The following is a 16,170-nucleotide window of genomic DNA, read 5'->3' as shown; positions in this document are numbered from 1 at the left end:
TTGTGCAATCGTGGCGATCTGATTGCCATAAGCGATTTCCGATAAAGCGTTAATGGAGATTTATCGGTCTGCCGATGACTGCCATTGCTCGATCGTTCCATCCGACGAACAATTTCGGTGGATGAAGTGGAGGATTGTCGTGCGTGTCGTTGTCAGATCGATCGAAGAAAATGCCAGTGGAAAGAGAAGGTAATTGAATAGTTTTTTACGATATTTGCTCGAGCACAACCGCCCGAGCAAAAGCTGGAAGAAAAGCTGCTAGTCTTGTTTGGCTGCTTAAATCGGTTACGTGAGGCGGGTCGATGATTGAGAGCGCGCTTGCTACAAGTTGAAAATTATCCGGATAACACGGTGGATGTTGTTTCGTTGAAAAGCTTGGCGCATGCGTTACGTTCTTAACATAGAAATATTTACGGATTACGGTGGAGGAATCGAACCGTGCTCGTTTTCCTATCTTCCTGTTTCATCCACCTATTCGCTGACGCTATTGTTAAATATCGAGAACAGCAACCTTGAATAGAGATGGTCGATATTTTTAGACGTCCACGTCTAACCGTGACTCAAAACGTTCTGACATTTCGTAAAAGTTACAGTTTAGTAATCGGTTACAGTTTAGTACAGTTTAGTAATAGTAGTGATCGGGATCACGTGCTTTCCCTATGATGGCGACGACCGATCAGCTGATCGTTTAAAATTCTATGTAGCCGATGATCGGTGATCCATGAGAGGAGGAGGGCAAGGTTACCTTTAAAGAGACGTTAAAAGACGGTAGGTGCACCGGTTCTTCGATGGAATCTACACCACGTTGAAACGTTGCTTCCATTCGAAACGTCTCTTCTACCTGGAAAACGTTTCTGAGAATAGAGAGAAAAGCTCGTGGGGACAATGTCGGAAGGGAATGATTGAACGGTCGAGTAGCGACAGGTGGAAGTAAAGGTGTATGCACAACGTTGGATCGATGGTAGCCTTAGCATTGTCAGCGCCCTTAGCATTGTTTGGTTCGCAGAGCGTCACCGTGCACGATCATCCGATTAGCCCTGACCTAGGTGCCTCGATGTTATTTGTGTCGCCGTTACGATCCCTGCGTCATCTCGCCTTCTTCTTTCTCATCTTATACTTTCTGCGTAAATCCTTGTTTCCCATATTTTTACCACGCGCAATTCCTTCGTCTGCATCAAATTGTTTACGCGCTTTAAGCCGCAAGTGGCTCGCTGCTTAGGGTAGTAACGTACGACAAATGGAAGGGTAGGGTGGAAAACAATGGACGCAACTTTTTCACACTTTCTACCGGATAACTAGGCTCTCGGGCAACGTCGTGAGAACTGGAATGCATGACGTTCAACGAGAAAGTATATATACACAGCTGATAGAAGGTGAGGACGCTATATCGGGAAACGATTGGAAAAAGGAGAGTAGGTAGAAGGTTGGACGCGAACGATGCAGAGAACCATACGAATGTCAAGTTCTAGGAATGAAATTTTTATCGTGAAATTTCTGCTCTACTGCCTGGCTGGTTATAGGTCGGGCTCGTGACCTGAAAACATAGGAAATTGTTGAGAGTAGGAGCGCGATATTACGCGCGTCGTTACGCGCCGCGTCGCGTCGCGTCGCGTCCCTGGATCCCTTGGAAGCGGCGCGCTGGCACACCTGCATACACGCGACGCGTCAAGGACGTTATCGAAGACACAAAAGCGCTATCATTTGCATTGCACGCGCCACGTCTCCGGCGATCCAATTTTCACGGAGATACTACGTTGTTTATGACGTTACGATTGCGAGCAAAGATGTTTATTCTTCCCAGTAAACGTTTACTTCTCGGTGACACACCTGATTTACCGCTTATGCAAATGAAACTTCCCCGAATCTTTTAGACAACCGTTAAGCACGAGTTCATAAATTTCCTGCAAGGTTATTTACTTTACCGTTGCACGAACGTTTATTATCTGGATATAGCATAATTGTTAAATAAAAAAAAGAAAAAAAAAATCGAAATGTCAATAAACGAGAGAATGGAAAAGGGGAAGGAAACTCGGCGTGAAAACCGTATCGCCGCAGGTAAAATATTCGACTTTTTCCTCCTTGTACGCGTTAAAAAAACGGTCATACTCTACGTTTTAGTTTCTATTGGGTTGGCAACTAAGTGATTGCGGATTTTGTCATTAGTTGCTATTAGTTGCCAACCCAACGTAATCGTCGAGTGGTAAGACGTGCCGTCGCGCGCCGACCGGACAACATTTTTAGACGAATAGGCGTGCAATAAACGATCGTTGCGTTCCGTTTACGACGCGACGTGTCACGTCGCCTGGCGTCTTAAACGTTCCCACTGTTTGTCCGTTTAACGCGCGTGCATCGACGCACCGCGTTTGCCCTCGATCGTAGGACAACGCGGTCTCATGTGACACGATTAAGCGTCATCGGCGACGAAGATGAAGCAGCACGTGCACTCGCGACAATTGAGGGTGAAAACCGCGAAAGACTTGTGGCCACGTGACTGGAATTTCTCGCCGCGGCTAATACACGCATTCATTCGGTTTAATAACGACGTTGATCACGCCCATGCTGTACAGTTAATTGAACCAATTAAGTCTCGTGTTCTGACGTTGCTTCGGTCGAAGCGATTCTTCACTACGACGAAAATTTCAGCCTCATTAGATCTTCCGTTCGCTTTGCACTCGTGGGAAGTTCGCCGCGCCGATTTTCCCTTATTTTCCTATCGACCACACGCCAACTCGCTCTTTCTCCAATATTTTTAATCCTACAGATAGGTCGCTGACGTGATCGTGCAGGTTCCTATATTTGTCAACACGATTAAAGAAGCGGAACCTAACTAGAGATTTGTTTATAATTCTTTCTACTATTATACTATTATACTTTCTACTAATTCTACTATTATAAAATGGATTCAGACATAATGGAATGTAGTATAGTATAGTAATGAGACAATGAAATAATATAAAAGAGAAAATGTTGCGCATCTGCTTATAAAAGGAAAGAAACTCTTGAGACAAACTAATATTCTTCTTTATATCTGTATATTTCCTATATTTTTCACCGCGCAATTTTCCAAGTATCGAGTACTAATATTCATTACTTAAAAAACAAGGAATTCTAAAGATTATTCGAGTGGTCAATTATATTTTGCGGTAATGATTTTATTTAACGGTTTCGCATATTGTTTATACGAAACATCAGATTAAATGTGTATATTAAAAGCAGGAAAAAATATAGGTCAAGAGCATTAAAGATAACTAAAGATAAATAACACGACTCGAACGTGAAATTAAAAATTCATAATGCATTTTAATATTTTTTTACAGTGTGCTATCGTTCGATTATAATTTTATCTAGTCATAACCGATAGTGTAACCTTTTCATTAATTTTAACACCACTGAATTGCTGTATTTTATTATATACTGTACTTTATAAAAACAGAAAAAGTGAACAATTTCAGGTAAACAATAACTGATAATAACAACAACAACAAAAAAAAAAAGAAAACGCGTTACTAAAGTCAAAAAAGGGGATCTCCCTATTCCATTGGCTAAGTGTTGATATATTTCCCATAAATGCTGGAGCAGCAGCGGTCTATATACGCGAACGGTATGTTCAGAATTAGTTCTCTGTTTCGTCAAAAGGGCAGTGTCTCGATGCACGATACTTGGTCAATTTCACGACTACAAACTACGACGAAACGCCGGATCCTGCAGCGTTCGTTGGTCGAACGTAATCGCATAGATGGTGGTCCGAGTTGGGATTCCCTTAAAGCACAAGCAGCTGCCTCGCTTATCTTTTAGAAAAAGGTTAGGTCGATTTTGTACAATGCCTGGTGAGCCGTGACGCGCCAGGATATCGATAAGTCTCGTGGAAAGAAAACTATTCGAGTCGGCCAGAGAGAAAGGAGCACGTTGGTTTCTCCTCTAGCGTGTCTTTTATGGCACAAGGTTATGCAAGAAGCAGGCAGATTCGAGGTTTTCGACCTGATTTTATAAATCTTCGATATCTCGCATCATGCAAACGCGTGTGTCTGTATGTCCTTTCTTCTCCGTACACGTGCTGCACTGCTCCGGGCGACCTTTTTTATTCTCTCTTTCTCTTTCTCTCTCTCTCTCTCTCTCTCTTTCTTGCTTCTCCTTCTTTCTGACTCCTGTTCCCTGTCCTTCTTTTACGCTACAGAGGGAGAGAAACAGGTTTCTCCGTTGTTGGCCGACGATTTATCGTGAGTCACGCGAAAATTTTCCATAGCCGTTACCACCATAAGCTCTAAATTCACGGACGCATCCTTTGTACCGAAACGCTTAGCGGTCATCTTAAAATCTCACGCTTCTCCGAGACGCGGAATATTTGCGCTCTTTCTTCCGCTGAAACGTGTGAAAGGTGACTACCATTACTTGCTTAATCCTCGTAATACTACAGCATCGTGGTATTTATCTTGCCTTGTTTGGTGAGCAAACTGCCGGTTCGATAGCGCACCAGAGATTCGTGGGCGCGTTCAAGTTGAATCTCGTAGCGCCAACTCGTAACCACGCGAATGACGAATGACTCAGAATGAATGAGAAACGTTCACCGAAATTATTTGCTCCTTCGATGGCAAGACTGCGCGTCGCGTCTTCCGTAACGAGAACAGCGCCATTTCGTATTCGCAGCGGCTCGATCTTCAGATTAGAAGGCGGTATCGCGTGCGAAGAGAACGAGCGATGATAAACAGTTCACTATAAGACGAAAGTCGATTGCCGGACACAGGGAGGAGACATGAAGCGATTCTAGCGGACAAAATTTCAAGTACATTCGCCATAAGAGAGAAGCGGCTTTTGCTTCGATTTTGATACTCGTGTCTATACTATTCGTTCCACGACATTTGAATATTTCAGACAAGTCGAACTATGAAAGTTGACGGTGCGCACGAAACATACTTCCGACTGTCATGTCGCTACGTAATACGAATTTACTTATTCATCGTCCTTTACTGGGTCATATTTATCCGCGTGCTGAATTATTTACGAATATTGTATTGTCCTACGCTCGCTTTAATTTCCTCCTAATATCTAATGGTAATCGCAGTGTTCCTTCGTTTATATGGAAATCTAATTTCTCCCGATCCACTGTATAACATTTAACTTGCTTCGTAACGCGTCGTTCCTTCTAATTTTCTTCTTTTTCTTTCCCTCTGCAACTCGGCGCTACGTATTCTCGCCATTAGGAAATTAAACGAGATATCGCGTTAGATATTAAGTTGCACGTCGATCCGCATTACGCTATATCCACGCGTTAACCGTTTAATCGTTGTCACGAGAACTGCAACACACACGAAACAAAGTTCAAGGAATGGATATCGTTGCGTAAGAGAGAGGAGAGGTTGGAAAAAGTCTGGTTATCGTGTCTTTTACCTTGCCAAAAAATGAACAAAGAATAAACAAGAATATCCGATCGTGTGAGGTACAAGAGTCTGTGAATTCTGACAACCTACCTTCCTTTAACGTTTCCCACATCATCCTCGTAATTTATTATCGATTCGAGACTCGTTTGCGTACGAGGCTTTCCAAGCAAATTACACCTCTCTTGTAACTGCGAACGGAAGAGAGGTTATGTTTTATACCTGTCGTATGTATATACGAATAGCCTGGAAACAGGTTTGGTGGCGTGAAATAAGGATTTGACAATTCGCAACGAGTCACGCTATGTAAACAAGGTTAAATTATGTCAGCAGCGGGTTCGTATCTCTAGTCAGCTCGCGAGATACTTTCACTGCTACGTTCGTAAACTTGAGCATCGGAGAAGCAGCGACGCGCGTGATACGCGAATATCTCTGTTAGCCGGTAAAGCGTGTTGTATTAGGTTATTTGAAAGGTTTCTTTCGTTTCATACGGTGATAATAGATGGACAAGAATTTCTGTTTTATATTATTTTCTTGAATTAGGTATGATCCATTTCGTTCTATTTCTATTATTATATTTGTACATAATTCAATAAACTAATATACAACAAAAAACATTGTGCGTCTATTATTTCCTAATAAATGGAAAGAAACTTTTCGGACAACCTAATACATAGAATATTTCCAGATGCGTATTTCCATGGAAAGATAGAGATAGCGAGGTTTTACCGGCGCGCAAAGAGGCAACAATGGCGGTTGAAGGAAAAAACGCGTGACACAATGGCCGGCAGGAGTCTGGTTGAGTGATTTCAAACTATTTCGAACCGAAGAACGATAAGAATGCGTGGCGACGTGGTGAGAGATGCTGCGACGAGTTGGCAGAAGCGAGAATCGCGCGATATCAAGCCGTAACATAAGAACACGGCATTTGAAAAGGCCAATTGTCGCGTTGTTACCGACGACAGATGGTTCGATGACAAAGGACAGCCGTACAGTGAAACAGGCGCGAATGAAGCCTTGGAGGAGACTTGCCTGAGATCTTTTTATCCCGACAGCTTCGAGATACTTGCCTATCGGATGACGTGACGTTCGTCCGTGAACAAGTATTCGTCGAATAGATCGATAAACGACTAGCCGGCTAGTCTCTTTCCTAGTAGTTTAATCGCGAGTTACGAATTTTCATTGTGAAACCTCCTACCTTGTGCGATCCGGTCGCACCATCAGCGCTATATAATTCCGCGGTCGCGCAGTCTCTCGCCAACGATTATTCGACAAAAGAACAATTAGACGCGTATGTCGGTGATCGTGGAAGATCGGAAAAGTACCGCGTTAAAATAGTGCAACAGGAGTCGTGGATGGGACAGCAGGTATCGAAAGTTTCCGTGGCAATTAATCTCCGAGTGACTGGTTGGTTCGCTGTTCTCCTTGGCAACTGGTAGTTTTAGATTTCGTTCGTTTAAACATCGGCGACTTACGAAGCAAACGAAACGTGCGCGTAACATGCCGATCGTTCGATATCGGATTTCTCTGTTATCTGCCTTCGAACTGTATTTATATTACTCAACTTGCTGGTTTCCAATTTCTAGAAATTCCCTCGTAATCCTGGCATACAGGAATTCTATACTTGCTCGTGTCATAAGAGAACATTCCCCGACGTTTCGTCGCAACTAGTCGCTTCGCTTAGTCGGATAAACACGGCGAATGAAACCGTTCAACTCGTTTTTCAAGCTTTGCTTGCGTGCGAGCGCGTCGCTCGGCTGCCGTTACCGCTAAGGGCCGAAAATTACGTGCTTCGATCTGGCAACGTTTCACAGCGATCAGCCATTTCTCTCGTTCGGAGACGCGTACGCGCGACGCAATAGCACGACCGTTACGAAAAATTGCACGGCCAACGAGAAAAAATGCTCCGTTTTATTCGAGAAGCGATGGAAGCTGGTTCCCTGCATGCAGGCACTTTATTGCCCGGTGAAGATTTATCTGATAGACAGCGTGGATTAGAATAGCGTAAAGATAAAGAGTAGGATCGACGGTTCATTAAAGAGCGTCGTAAATCACTGGGTCGCGTGGTAAATCGACTCGCGTAGCTGAGAAAGTGCGGTCCGAATGAAACCTTTCTTTTTCTCCATATACCTCGTAATATCGTTAACCGGAAAATTCGTTGAAATACGATGCAGCACGTCGTAGGAAATTCCGAGGAGGATCGCTAACTCGGTGACGATCCGATACAAACGTAAGAAGTCGATTTTGCCAAGTCGTCTTTTTTTACTTTACTCGTCGGATAATTGGCATAGAGAAAAAATTCGGCCACGACGAATCGGCCGGTAAAATCGCCGCTAATGCCAGTTTTCCATTATCCATGGCGGACGTGGAAGATGATCCTCGGCGGAAGAATACACCGGGAATGTAGTTGGAACGTGCGACTAAATTTCCTAGGCACCAGGTATCACGCGCGGATAATCGAACAGACGACAGGCATTTCGTTGCGTCATTCTATCGGAAGCGAGCCGGTAATTAGAGACGAGCGACGCTGGCCCCTCGTATTTCAATTCCATCTGCGCTCTTTAAATTGTCGTCGAGAGGAAGAAGATCGATTCAACGCGGTTGGTCGCACGCTTGTACGTTTCTTTTTTCTTTAATCCGACTGTGTCTCGGCTCGGTGAGTACGGAACAAATTAGCTAGCAAAGAAAAGCGTAAAAGTTGTTCGATACACGTTGCGGAAGATGTTCCAACGACGAACGAGGGTTGATATGGAAGCAGCTAAACGATCGAGAAGAAGGCGTATTTCGGTTTATTTGGTTGTTTATGCCGGCAAGGTTACGCCATGCCGGCACCTTATTTGTCAAGTTATATTAGAATCGTTGCCTGTGGATGGTCGTCGCGTTGCTGGTAGCAGTGGCAGTCTGAAACGAAGTCAGTCGGACGGTCACTGTCGTCGAGTCACGTCTCCTTCTCGATAGTAGTTCAGTCCGCTGCACTGATCTATACTATCCTTAGTTCGCGAACAAGTGTTCTCGAGTTCGCTCGCGATTCTCATCATCGTCGCGATCTCCGTCCTCGTCACGCCACACCGTATCGTCTCGCTCGGTGTGTACACGATCCTCCTGCCTTCTTCGTCCGTTTCCTTCTCCCTTCGTCTTCTCGCCCGTGTAATCTCTGCCATCGTATTAACTTTCCATTTTCTCGCTTCTTCGCTAAATTCCCCTCGCCGTGCGTTTTAACTCGATTGAAGAAAGCGGTTAATGTCATCCCTCGTGGAATTCAATCGAAACATTTCCGTTTCATCTTCGATTCTTTTTTTTTTTTTCTTTTTTTTCTCTCGATAGGAGGATCTTAGCAGAAAGAATTTCAGCAAAATCCTCGCTCCTGTTCCTCGTTGTATTCTTAATCGCACCTTGCTGCTTTATATCTCCGACATCGCCGCGTAGTAATTTCGCCGGTCGCTGTATTTCCGTATTTTTATCGCCCTGACGAACGGAGGTAGTATAAATAAATCCGTTTTAATCGCTCTTGGACATGGTGAAAAGAGAAAGAGAAGACACCTTCTGATCGATAAACCGACGATATTAAATGACGTAGGAATTATGAAAAAGGCGTGACCGAATGAGTTAGAGTAGCGTAGCACGTAATGATCGATCGACGACGTTTATTTAGAATGTAGCATAAAGATATCCGATAATCCGATATGGAATTTGCAAAATTCTGGCTAAAGGTATGCTCGTGTTTGCACAGCTAGCAGAACGGAGCTGCCATCTCAGCGACTCCTCCACATGTGGACATCGCCGTCCCGACTCAGGATCGGCCGAGCACCCAGGAAAAAGACGACACCTTAAGCTGATAGCTGCCGCAGCAGCTACCGCGACCGGTGAAACATGGACAACACCAAGAGAAAGCTGTCTTTCCTTGGCTTTGGTAAAAGGGTATCGGTAAGTGTTGCATTCTTCTTCGCGCGATACGGCTGTTCTAGCTATACGATCGGATCGTGTTACGTCCTTTACAAATTCATGGTCGATTAGACGTCGTCAAGCTGCTATTATATACTCGAACGGAATGGAAAATCTATACTATCGGAGAAAAGCAGAGCCGTCGCGTCGCTTGTCAAATTCTCTGCACGTTCGATGATTACGCGACGGAAATAACAAACGTTCAACAACCACGACCACGATAAAACAGATAGATAGATAGATAGACGTGGAACAATACGGACTTGCCGATAGCGCGTTTTTTAATTCCATACAACATATTGCCTTTGATTTAAGTTTCGCGTCTAAACGTTTATCAGTGGGAAAAATCGGCGATTAGGATTTTTATTTCTACGTAGCAGCATCGAGCTCGCTACGTTCTAAGCATAGCAGATGATAGATAGCGGATGAAAGTAACAGCATTTTTCTGCTATAGCGTCGAGTCTGTAGATTTTATTAAACGACGAGTAAAAAAATATCGTATCGTTCGTGAAAGATTGCTGGTGGAATCCGTTGATACTGCAATACATCTTTTCTTTTTCCTTTTCCTTTTTTTTTTTTATATACCTATATCGTCCTTGACAATATACGTGTTGTGCACGTTCCACGAAACGCACTTACCGTATTTATCCAATTATTATTTGTTGCGCTCTTAAGCAACTCTTCTATTGATTAAAGTCGTGCCGCTTCTCGTTCTTCCGACACGCCGTAATTTCTCGTTAATTTATTACCGGTTTCCATCTTTTATCCAATTTTCCCTCGTTGGACAAAATGATGTGAAAACAGGCGCGTCTCTCTCGTTTGTGCCAACGACGTGTTGAAGCACGCGCTACACCACGTTTATTGCGATTTAAATTAACGGCGATTAATGTTCGCGTTGATCGTTGACATCGATCAATTGAAATGCGTTCCCCTAATGAGACATGATCTGATTACGATGGAACGTTGCAAACGTAAAAATATCGCTGCATTCGGTTGTTCCTGTCGCTTCGACGAACGCGAATTCAGTGACGTGAAAGCGCGATGCTGCTACGCCTTCCACCTGCCTTTGCGTTGCTTTTGCTACCTGGCTTTGCTGCAACGCCCGAATTGTTCGTTGCTGGCGTCACAGCTGCTCAATTTTCCATTTGCGAACAACTGCACGTCGGATCCGTCAGACGCACGAATTTTGCGTGCGGAATTGCGCGCCCCTCGTTGTTGCTACGACGCGCGAGATGAACGCGGATTTTGATGAAATCGGCGAGGACCAGCGAGAGGAAAGTGGAACGCGTTTCTGCAAAATATAGGAAATTGGCGGGGCACGTGCGACGAGATCGCTTAACGTCAACCGTCGCTTCGTCGAAACGACGAAAGTTGTTCGACCGTTCTTTTCATTCCCATGCGGGGCAGTTGCAAAGTTAAGCTCTGATTTCACTCTCCTTTGAGTGTTGTTGCTCGATGGATTAAAAAGTTTGACGCGCGTCGTTCCACTCGTTGCAGCGTGCGCGGTACAGCAGCGGTGGCAGTTCGCTTGGTTCGGCCGTCGGTGAAATTGCCTCGCAAGAATCACAAACTTTCGATTGACTTTTCAAGGTTCCGAATTAAGCGTTTAGCGACGGAAGCGCGCAAGTTGGCGAAGGATGGCGCGGTGCAATCGCCTCGCGGTCTGCCGTTGCCGACGACAGCTACGAAGCTGGCGACTCAACGTACCACGTGCGCAAGGGAATTAATTAACACGTCGCGCGTGATTGCTCACGCGTTCGTGCACCGTATCCTACCGTGCAAGTTCACGGTGTCGTTAAACTGGTCGTTATCGAGCCGCAGAGATCGCGCGTTTAACCGGCTCTCGCTCGATACACGTCCACACCTGATGGATTTTCATTTTCCTCGTAGCATCTAAAATTAGTGCGATCGCGTACGATCGTTGCCGATAGGCACGTGGCGCGTTAACGTCGCTCGCGACGAAACAACGCGACAAAATTCGGAATAGAAAATTACTACTTTCCTGGTGCAGAGTGGGTCGAAATTAATCGTTTTGTCTTAGAAGATGCGTTGTGTAGCGTTAAGCCGGTTAAACTTAGATTCAGACGAAATTACCCTTCGGCTATCTTCGAACGAGAAATAGTTCCGAGAACGAGACGATAGAACAACGCTGCGATTTCATTCGTCAAATGCAGCTAGTATTATCGCGGTATTTTCGGATCAAAGGAACCACTATAAGCCGGAAACTCTTGAGAAAAACAATGGAAAAGAACCAAGTTCCGTGGATTGAAGCTTCAAGGCTGATAAGATTAAGCCTATGAATTATACTGGCTACAAAAGAGCTTTCCTCGGCATGAAAACTATTTTATGGATGATACTAATTCGAGGGAAAGACCATGATCTTAGAGTCTCGCTTCTCGCGGATATTAACACTTTGACTGCCACGTTGGTCATATTACGAGCGGCTACGGTTTTTCCTGTGACGCCATGGTGGTGTTACGTTTTGTTTGGCCCGTTTTGGTTGTGTTGCCGTTAATGTTTGAATTCACATTAAATTGTAGTGTTGTCTGTTATTTAATGCGATTGGTAATTAAACTCCACGTTTCGGCTAACCTGCTACGCGCAGTACTGGCACGGGAGAGGATCAAAGTTGGTGAAAATAAATTTTCGCTTAATCCTATTATATTATTAGACAAATATTCTTAAAAAAAAAATGTTTATTCGTATTCTAAGTGGATATTGACAGAATTGTCGTTGAAATTTCGAATACTCGGAGTTACAATCGTTCCCAATACGTTTTCACTCTTCTTAATTCCAAGATTTTAATTTTGATAGATTTTCGATAGTTTACAAATTGACAAATACAAACACGTCGATTAACAAGACTAACAAGAACTGGGAACTAATGAAACAAAGAACTAAAAGCTAAATAACTAAAGGACCAAAGAACTTCAAAGCTGAGAGCAAAAAACTAAGAGCTAAAGGAATTAAGAGCTGAAAAAACTAAGGAACTAGAGAATTAAAAAGCAAAGGAATTGAGAAATTAAGAGCTAAAGGAATTGAGAATTAATCGCTATGAATAAGAAATTACTCGCCAAGAAATGGGCAACTGATCGCCAAGAACCAAGGAATTAATCACCAAGAACTGAGGAACTAATCACACAAAACTCAGGAATTAACTACTCTGAACTAAGGAATTATTTTTTTCTTTCGTCTATGTCGCTACGCTTATTTATATTTAGGTTTACCGTGGAGGGGTCGTCATGTGACGGGTTGTTCCGTGGGGGTTGCGAGGCTCGAATTTGGTTTCTATACAAATTGTTAAAATTTATTTAAATTTCAAATTGGAACGCTCACTCGCGCTATTGGTAGTTTCAATCTACGTTACGGCGCGTGCGCAGCGCGGGACGTGACAGTGGTCATTGGTGACCGAAACGCGTCAACTTCTTACAATTGTAAAAATAGTATGAAAATTGACACTTAGGGTATTTTCAATATAACCGATAAATAGATGATACTTTGAAATAACAAGTACCCCGTTGAACGATTAAACGTTTTTATTAGAACATCAATAAAAAAAAAGAGAACAAATGTTGTATCTAACGATGCACTGTGTTTGTTACGTCGCGTAACACTCTACCTAGCCCAGGCCACACACCGCGGGCGAGATGGCAACCAGATGTCTTCGGATACTCACTGCGTACCCTCGATAGCCTCAAGTACCTTCCATAAATCTCATAGATTTCCTAGTAAAGGTCCTTCGAACCAAACAAACGTCTATTTCCGAAGAATTTCCAAAGACTATTGTCTACCACGGCTTAACTAGGGAAAGTTAGTTTTTCTCACGTACGCTGCAACTTTCCTCCCACTAACCACTTTCTCTCGAGGGCGGTTAAGACCCTTCGTTTAACCCATTAACAACGAAGCCTACTTCCCTCACTCTCTTAACTAAAATCGTCACCAACAAATCCGATGGTCCCGTGCGCTAGACACACACCCATCCTTAGCTTTCCTCCGACACAGCATCGTCTCCCAAGACAGTACTGATTTTACATCCTTCGAACGGTCAACATCCTTTAACCGGGTATACACACCCGTAGATCAGTCACTCGCTCATCTCGTACATACGCAGCAGCGTAACTGCCTTCGTTATAAGTTGTTGGAATAAACGGTGAAATATAACTTACTCTACTGTGTCATATTCATTTAACCACCTCTGTTATCTTAACGGAAACAGGGGAACGACTACTTCGCGGCGTCGATTCACCGAATCGTAGCGAGAATTTACGCCTCTCGCAGACGCGTTTTCCTCGCGACCGCGTCTCTCCGCGAACGGTCGTAACAGTGTTGAAACACTTCAAACATAAATGTGGCTCGTCGATACAATCTGGACGATAGGTGGTCACCTTTTTGGTCCGATTCTTAGCAATTTTTCATTCTAATTGTTTAACATTTTTTTATAGCACTCTCTGCAGAGTTTTCGCGCCAGGTACGCTTGCCCTTGTTTCTTCTGCGTTTCGCGTCGCGATCTTTGTCGAATAAGTATGTTTGACGGCTCTGGTGAACGGCACTGTGCAAGGTGCGTTGCCAGTGCCATTCTAAAATCCGATACCTCGATTTTTGTTTTTGTTGCTTGTTTATAGAGTACCATCGCGTTTGAAATTGATGTATTTAACGATAACTCTAAAGCTGATTTTATATACCACTCGAGGGATCTTCTATGTGATGTAGAATATACTATCATTGGATCTGATAAATCTGCAGCACATTTTCCTCTGTTGTAATCTACCACTACCGTTGCTTTATCAGAAACATAATCTTTTTCCGGACCTCTACCATTTCAGTCGAACGTTTCGTCGAAATCATAAAAATAATCGTAATACCGTTTACTAATATCTTCTACACGTTTCAACAATATATTCCGCACGTTTTGCTTACGACGAAATAACAAATGCGAATGGTTTGTTGAAATAAACGAAGCCTCGTTACAATATGTCGCTGTCTTCTGTTACCAAGGCGCCACGTTGGTCACCCGTGACCACCAATAATATAAGCGGTCCATTGGGGAAGAACGTTGTCTTGCATCATCAGTTTATTATTATTTTGCCATTATATGCTATGAATAATAAAAATACTCCCGTGGTGTCCTGTGCGAAACATGTAATTTCAACGTGGCAGTCAAAGAGTTGTTCATTCTCTGCGACTAATATTTCCCACGATAGCATAACGCGCCTTGTTTGTCTATCGTTTAGGCGATCAACGGTAACGAAAACTTGAAATCATCGTCGAGGAATACTTCTTTCGTCGCTCCACGTGCTCGTTCACGCGGTCGTCTGCGTTCCTCGAGTCTCATCTGTCCGTAGAAGAGCGTGAAGAGCGAGCAAGTCAAATAGGAAAAACAAAACGACACTTGTGACTCGCGTCAGAAATAAATGCGCGATTTCAAAGAGCAATAAGCGTCGTCCTTGAAACGTTGCGCGGCTCTTTGAGGGACGTGGCCGTCGATGCGATGGTGTTTCGAGCACGGGTCGCCAAGTGAACGAGCGTTGCGCGAACGCGCATTTTCCGCTTGCCAAGAAAAGCAATAAAACAACGCAACGAATTTTTGGTTGGTAACGAAGAAATTTGGTTTTTCCATGCGATTCGAGGCGAGTGTCGTGCGATTCAACGGACTGCTCCACGTCCTCGTGTTAAATGGTTATTGACCTGCGACCGTCAGCAATCAGGCCAATCAGCCGGCACGAGCTTGTCCCGCTTTTCCAATCGATGCCGAAGTTCAACGTAAAACCGCGGTGAAACGATAATCCGCGCGCTTCTATCTCTTCGATTGCGAACCTAATCGGTTTAAATTCGTATATTGTACGTTTGTACGTTTGCAGCGGTCCAGTGGTATTTCCAAAGGAAATGCCTTCGTTCAGATAAACACTGGCAATTATGGAAATCGTGTGCAAGTCAAAGTCTTGAACTTTATTCTTTGCTTCGAATGGAAAGCGTTGGAGCTTACGAAGCGAGAATTCGCGATCGAATGAGTCGACGTCCGTTATCAAGGATTTGGTCGTTTCTCGGAAAATAAAACGCCTATCTCGGTTCTCTGCTGGCTGTCGCAGCCACGCCCGATGCGAAATCTCTAATTTCTCTGGAACGTGTTGTTCGACGCGAGCGACAGACACAGAGTGTTCGTTGGATGCGTTGCGTAAGCCGGCGAGTTTAAATGTAGACGCGCGTTCATCATCTCCGCTGACGATTTCCATGTTTCACGGACGTAAATTCCGAGTCATGGGATCGGCCGTAGTAGCTACCGAGAAACGTTTTGCTACGCATTAAGATAAACATTTCTGCACGTTTATTTTGCATCTGCGACGTGCCACCCGTCGACGATGGAAAAGAAAAAAGAAAAGGACGAAATGCGACACGTCGACTTTGGAATTTCTGCCTGGAACTCCATCGGCGTCAATCGATATTCGCGTTAATCGGTCGCTGGCAGGTAGCGATTTCACGCGATCCGTCTCCAATTACATACCAACTAAGCTGTCGAATTTATCAGCAGTCGATCAACAAACCCAAGCGAACATCCCTCTCGTTATCTTAACCGATACTCGCCTGCTAGTCTGGTGATATTCCTATGGAAATTTGAAGTCGACCAGTGTTTCTCTGTTACGTCGAAACACGAGGAAGATAAAAAATGTACATTTTATTTCGTTTGAAATTGCGTGGAGGGCGTCGTTCAACCATCGTTTGCCTGTATTTTCACGCAATGGTCGAAAAACAAATCGATCGCACACACTGGTCCGTGCAAGCGAGCAATCACTACTCTATTTTCTTTCTTTTTTTTTTTTTTTGATAATCCCTAAATTACAGTAACAATTATGACAACGAC

The 16,170-nt window shown here is 44.0% G+C and overlaps 1 protein-coding gene and 1 long non-coding RNA gene across 2 annotated transcripts in view; one reads left to right on the top strand and one right to left on the bottom strand.

Annotated features, from left to right (window-relative positions):
• The window catches only part of LOC117207720 (band 3 anion transport protein), a 46,717-nt gene that overhangs the window by 12,046 nt on the left and 18,501 nt on the right, over nt 1–16,170 (top strand). Inside the window, exon 2 of the mRNA XM_033448181.1 lies at nt 9,103–9,296. Coding sequence (XP_033304072.1) covers nt 9,243–9,296 — 54 coding nt within the window. The 5' untranslated portion in view covers nt 9,103–9,242. The remainder of the gene's footprint in view (nt 1–9,102; nt 9,297–16,170) is intronic.
• LOC117207728 lies at nt 4,105–5,809 on the bottom strand. Its single transcript, XR_004487574.1, has 2 exons — nt 5,466–5,809; nt 4,105–5,293 (listed from the first exon to the last, which is right to left on the bottom strand). It is a non-coding gene; the product is annotated as an uncharacterized LOC117207728 (long non-coding RNA).

This window comes from Bombus bifarius, unplaced genomic scaffold, assembly GCF_011952205.1.
Source record: "Bombus bifarius isolate JDL3187 unplaced genomic scaffold, Bbif_JDL3187 scf7180000008045, whole genome shotgun sequence".
Taxonomy (NCBI): domain Eukaryota; kingdom Metazoa; phylum Arthropoda; class Insecta; order Hymenoptera; family Apidae; genus Bombus; species Bombus bifarius.
This window is presented reverse-complemented; position numbering and strand designations above follow the sequence as displayed.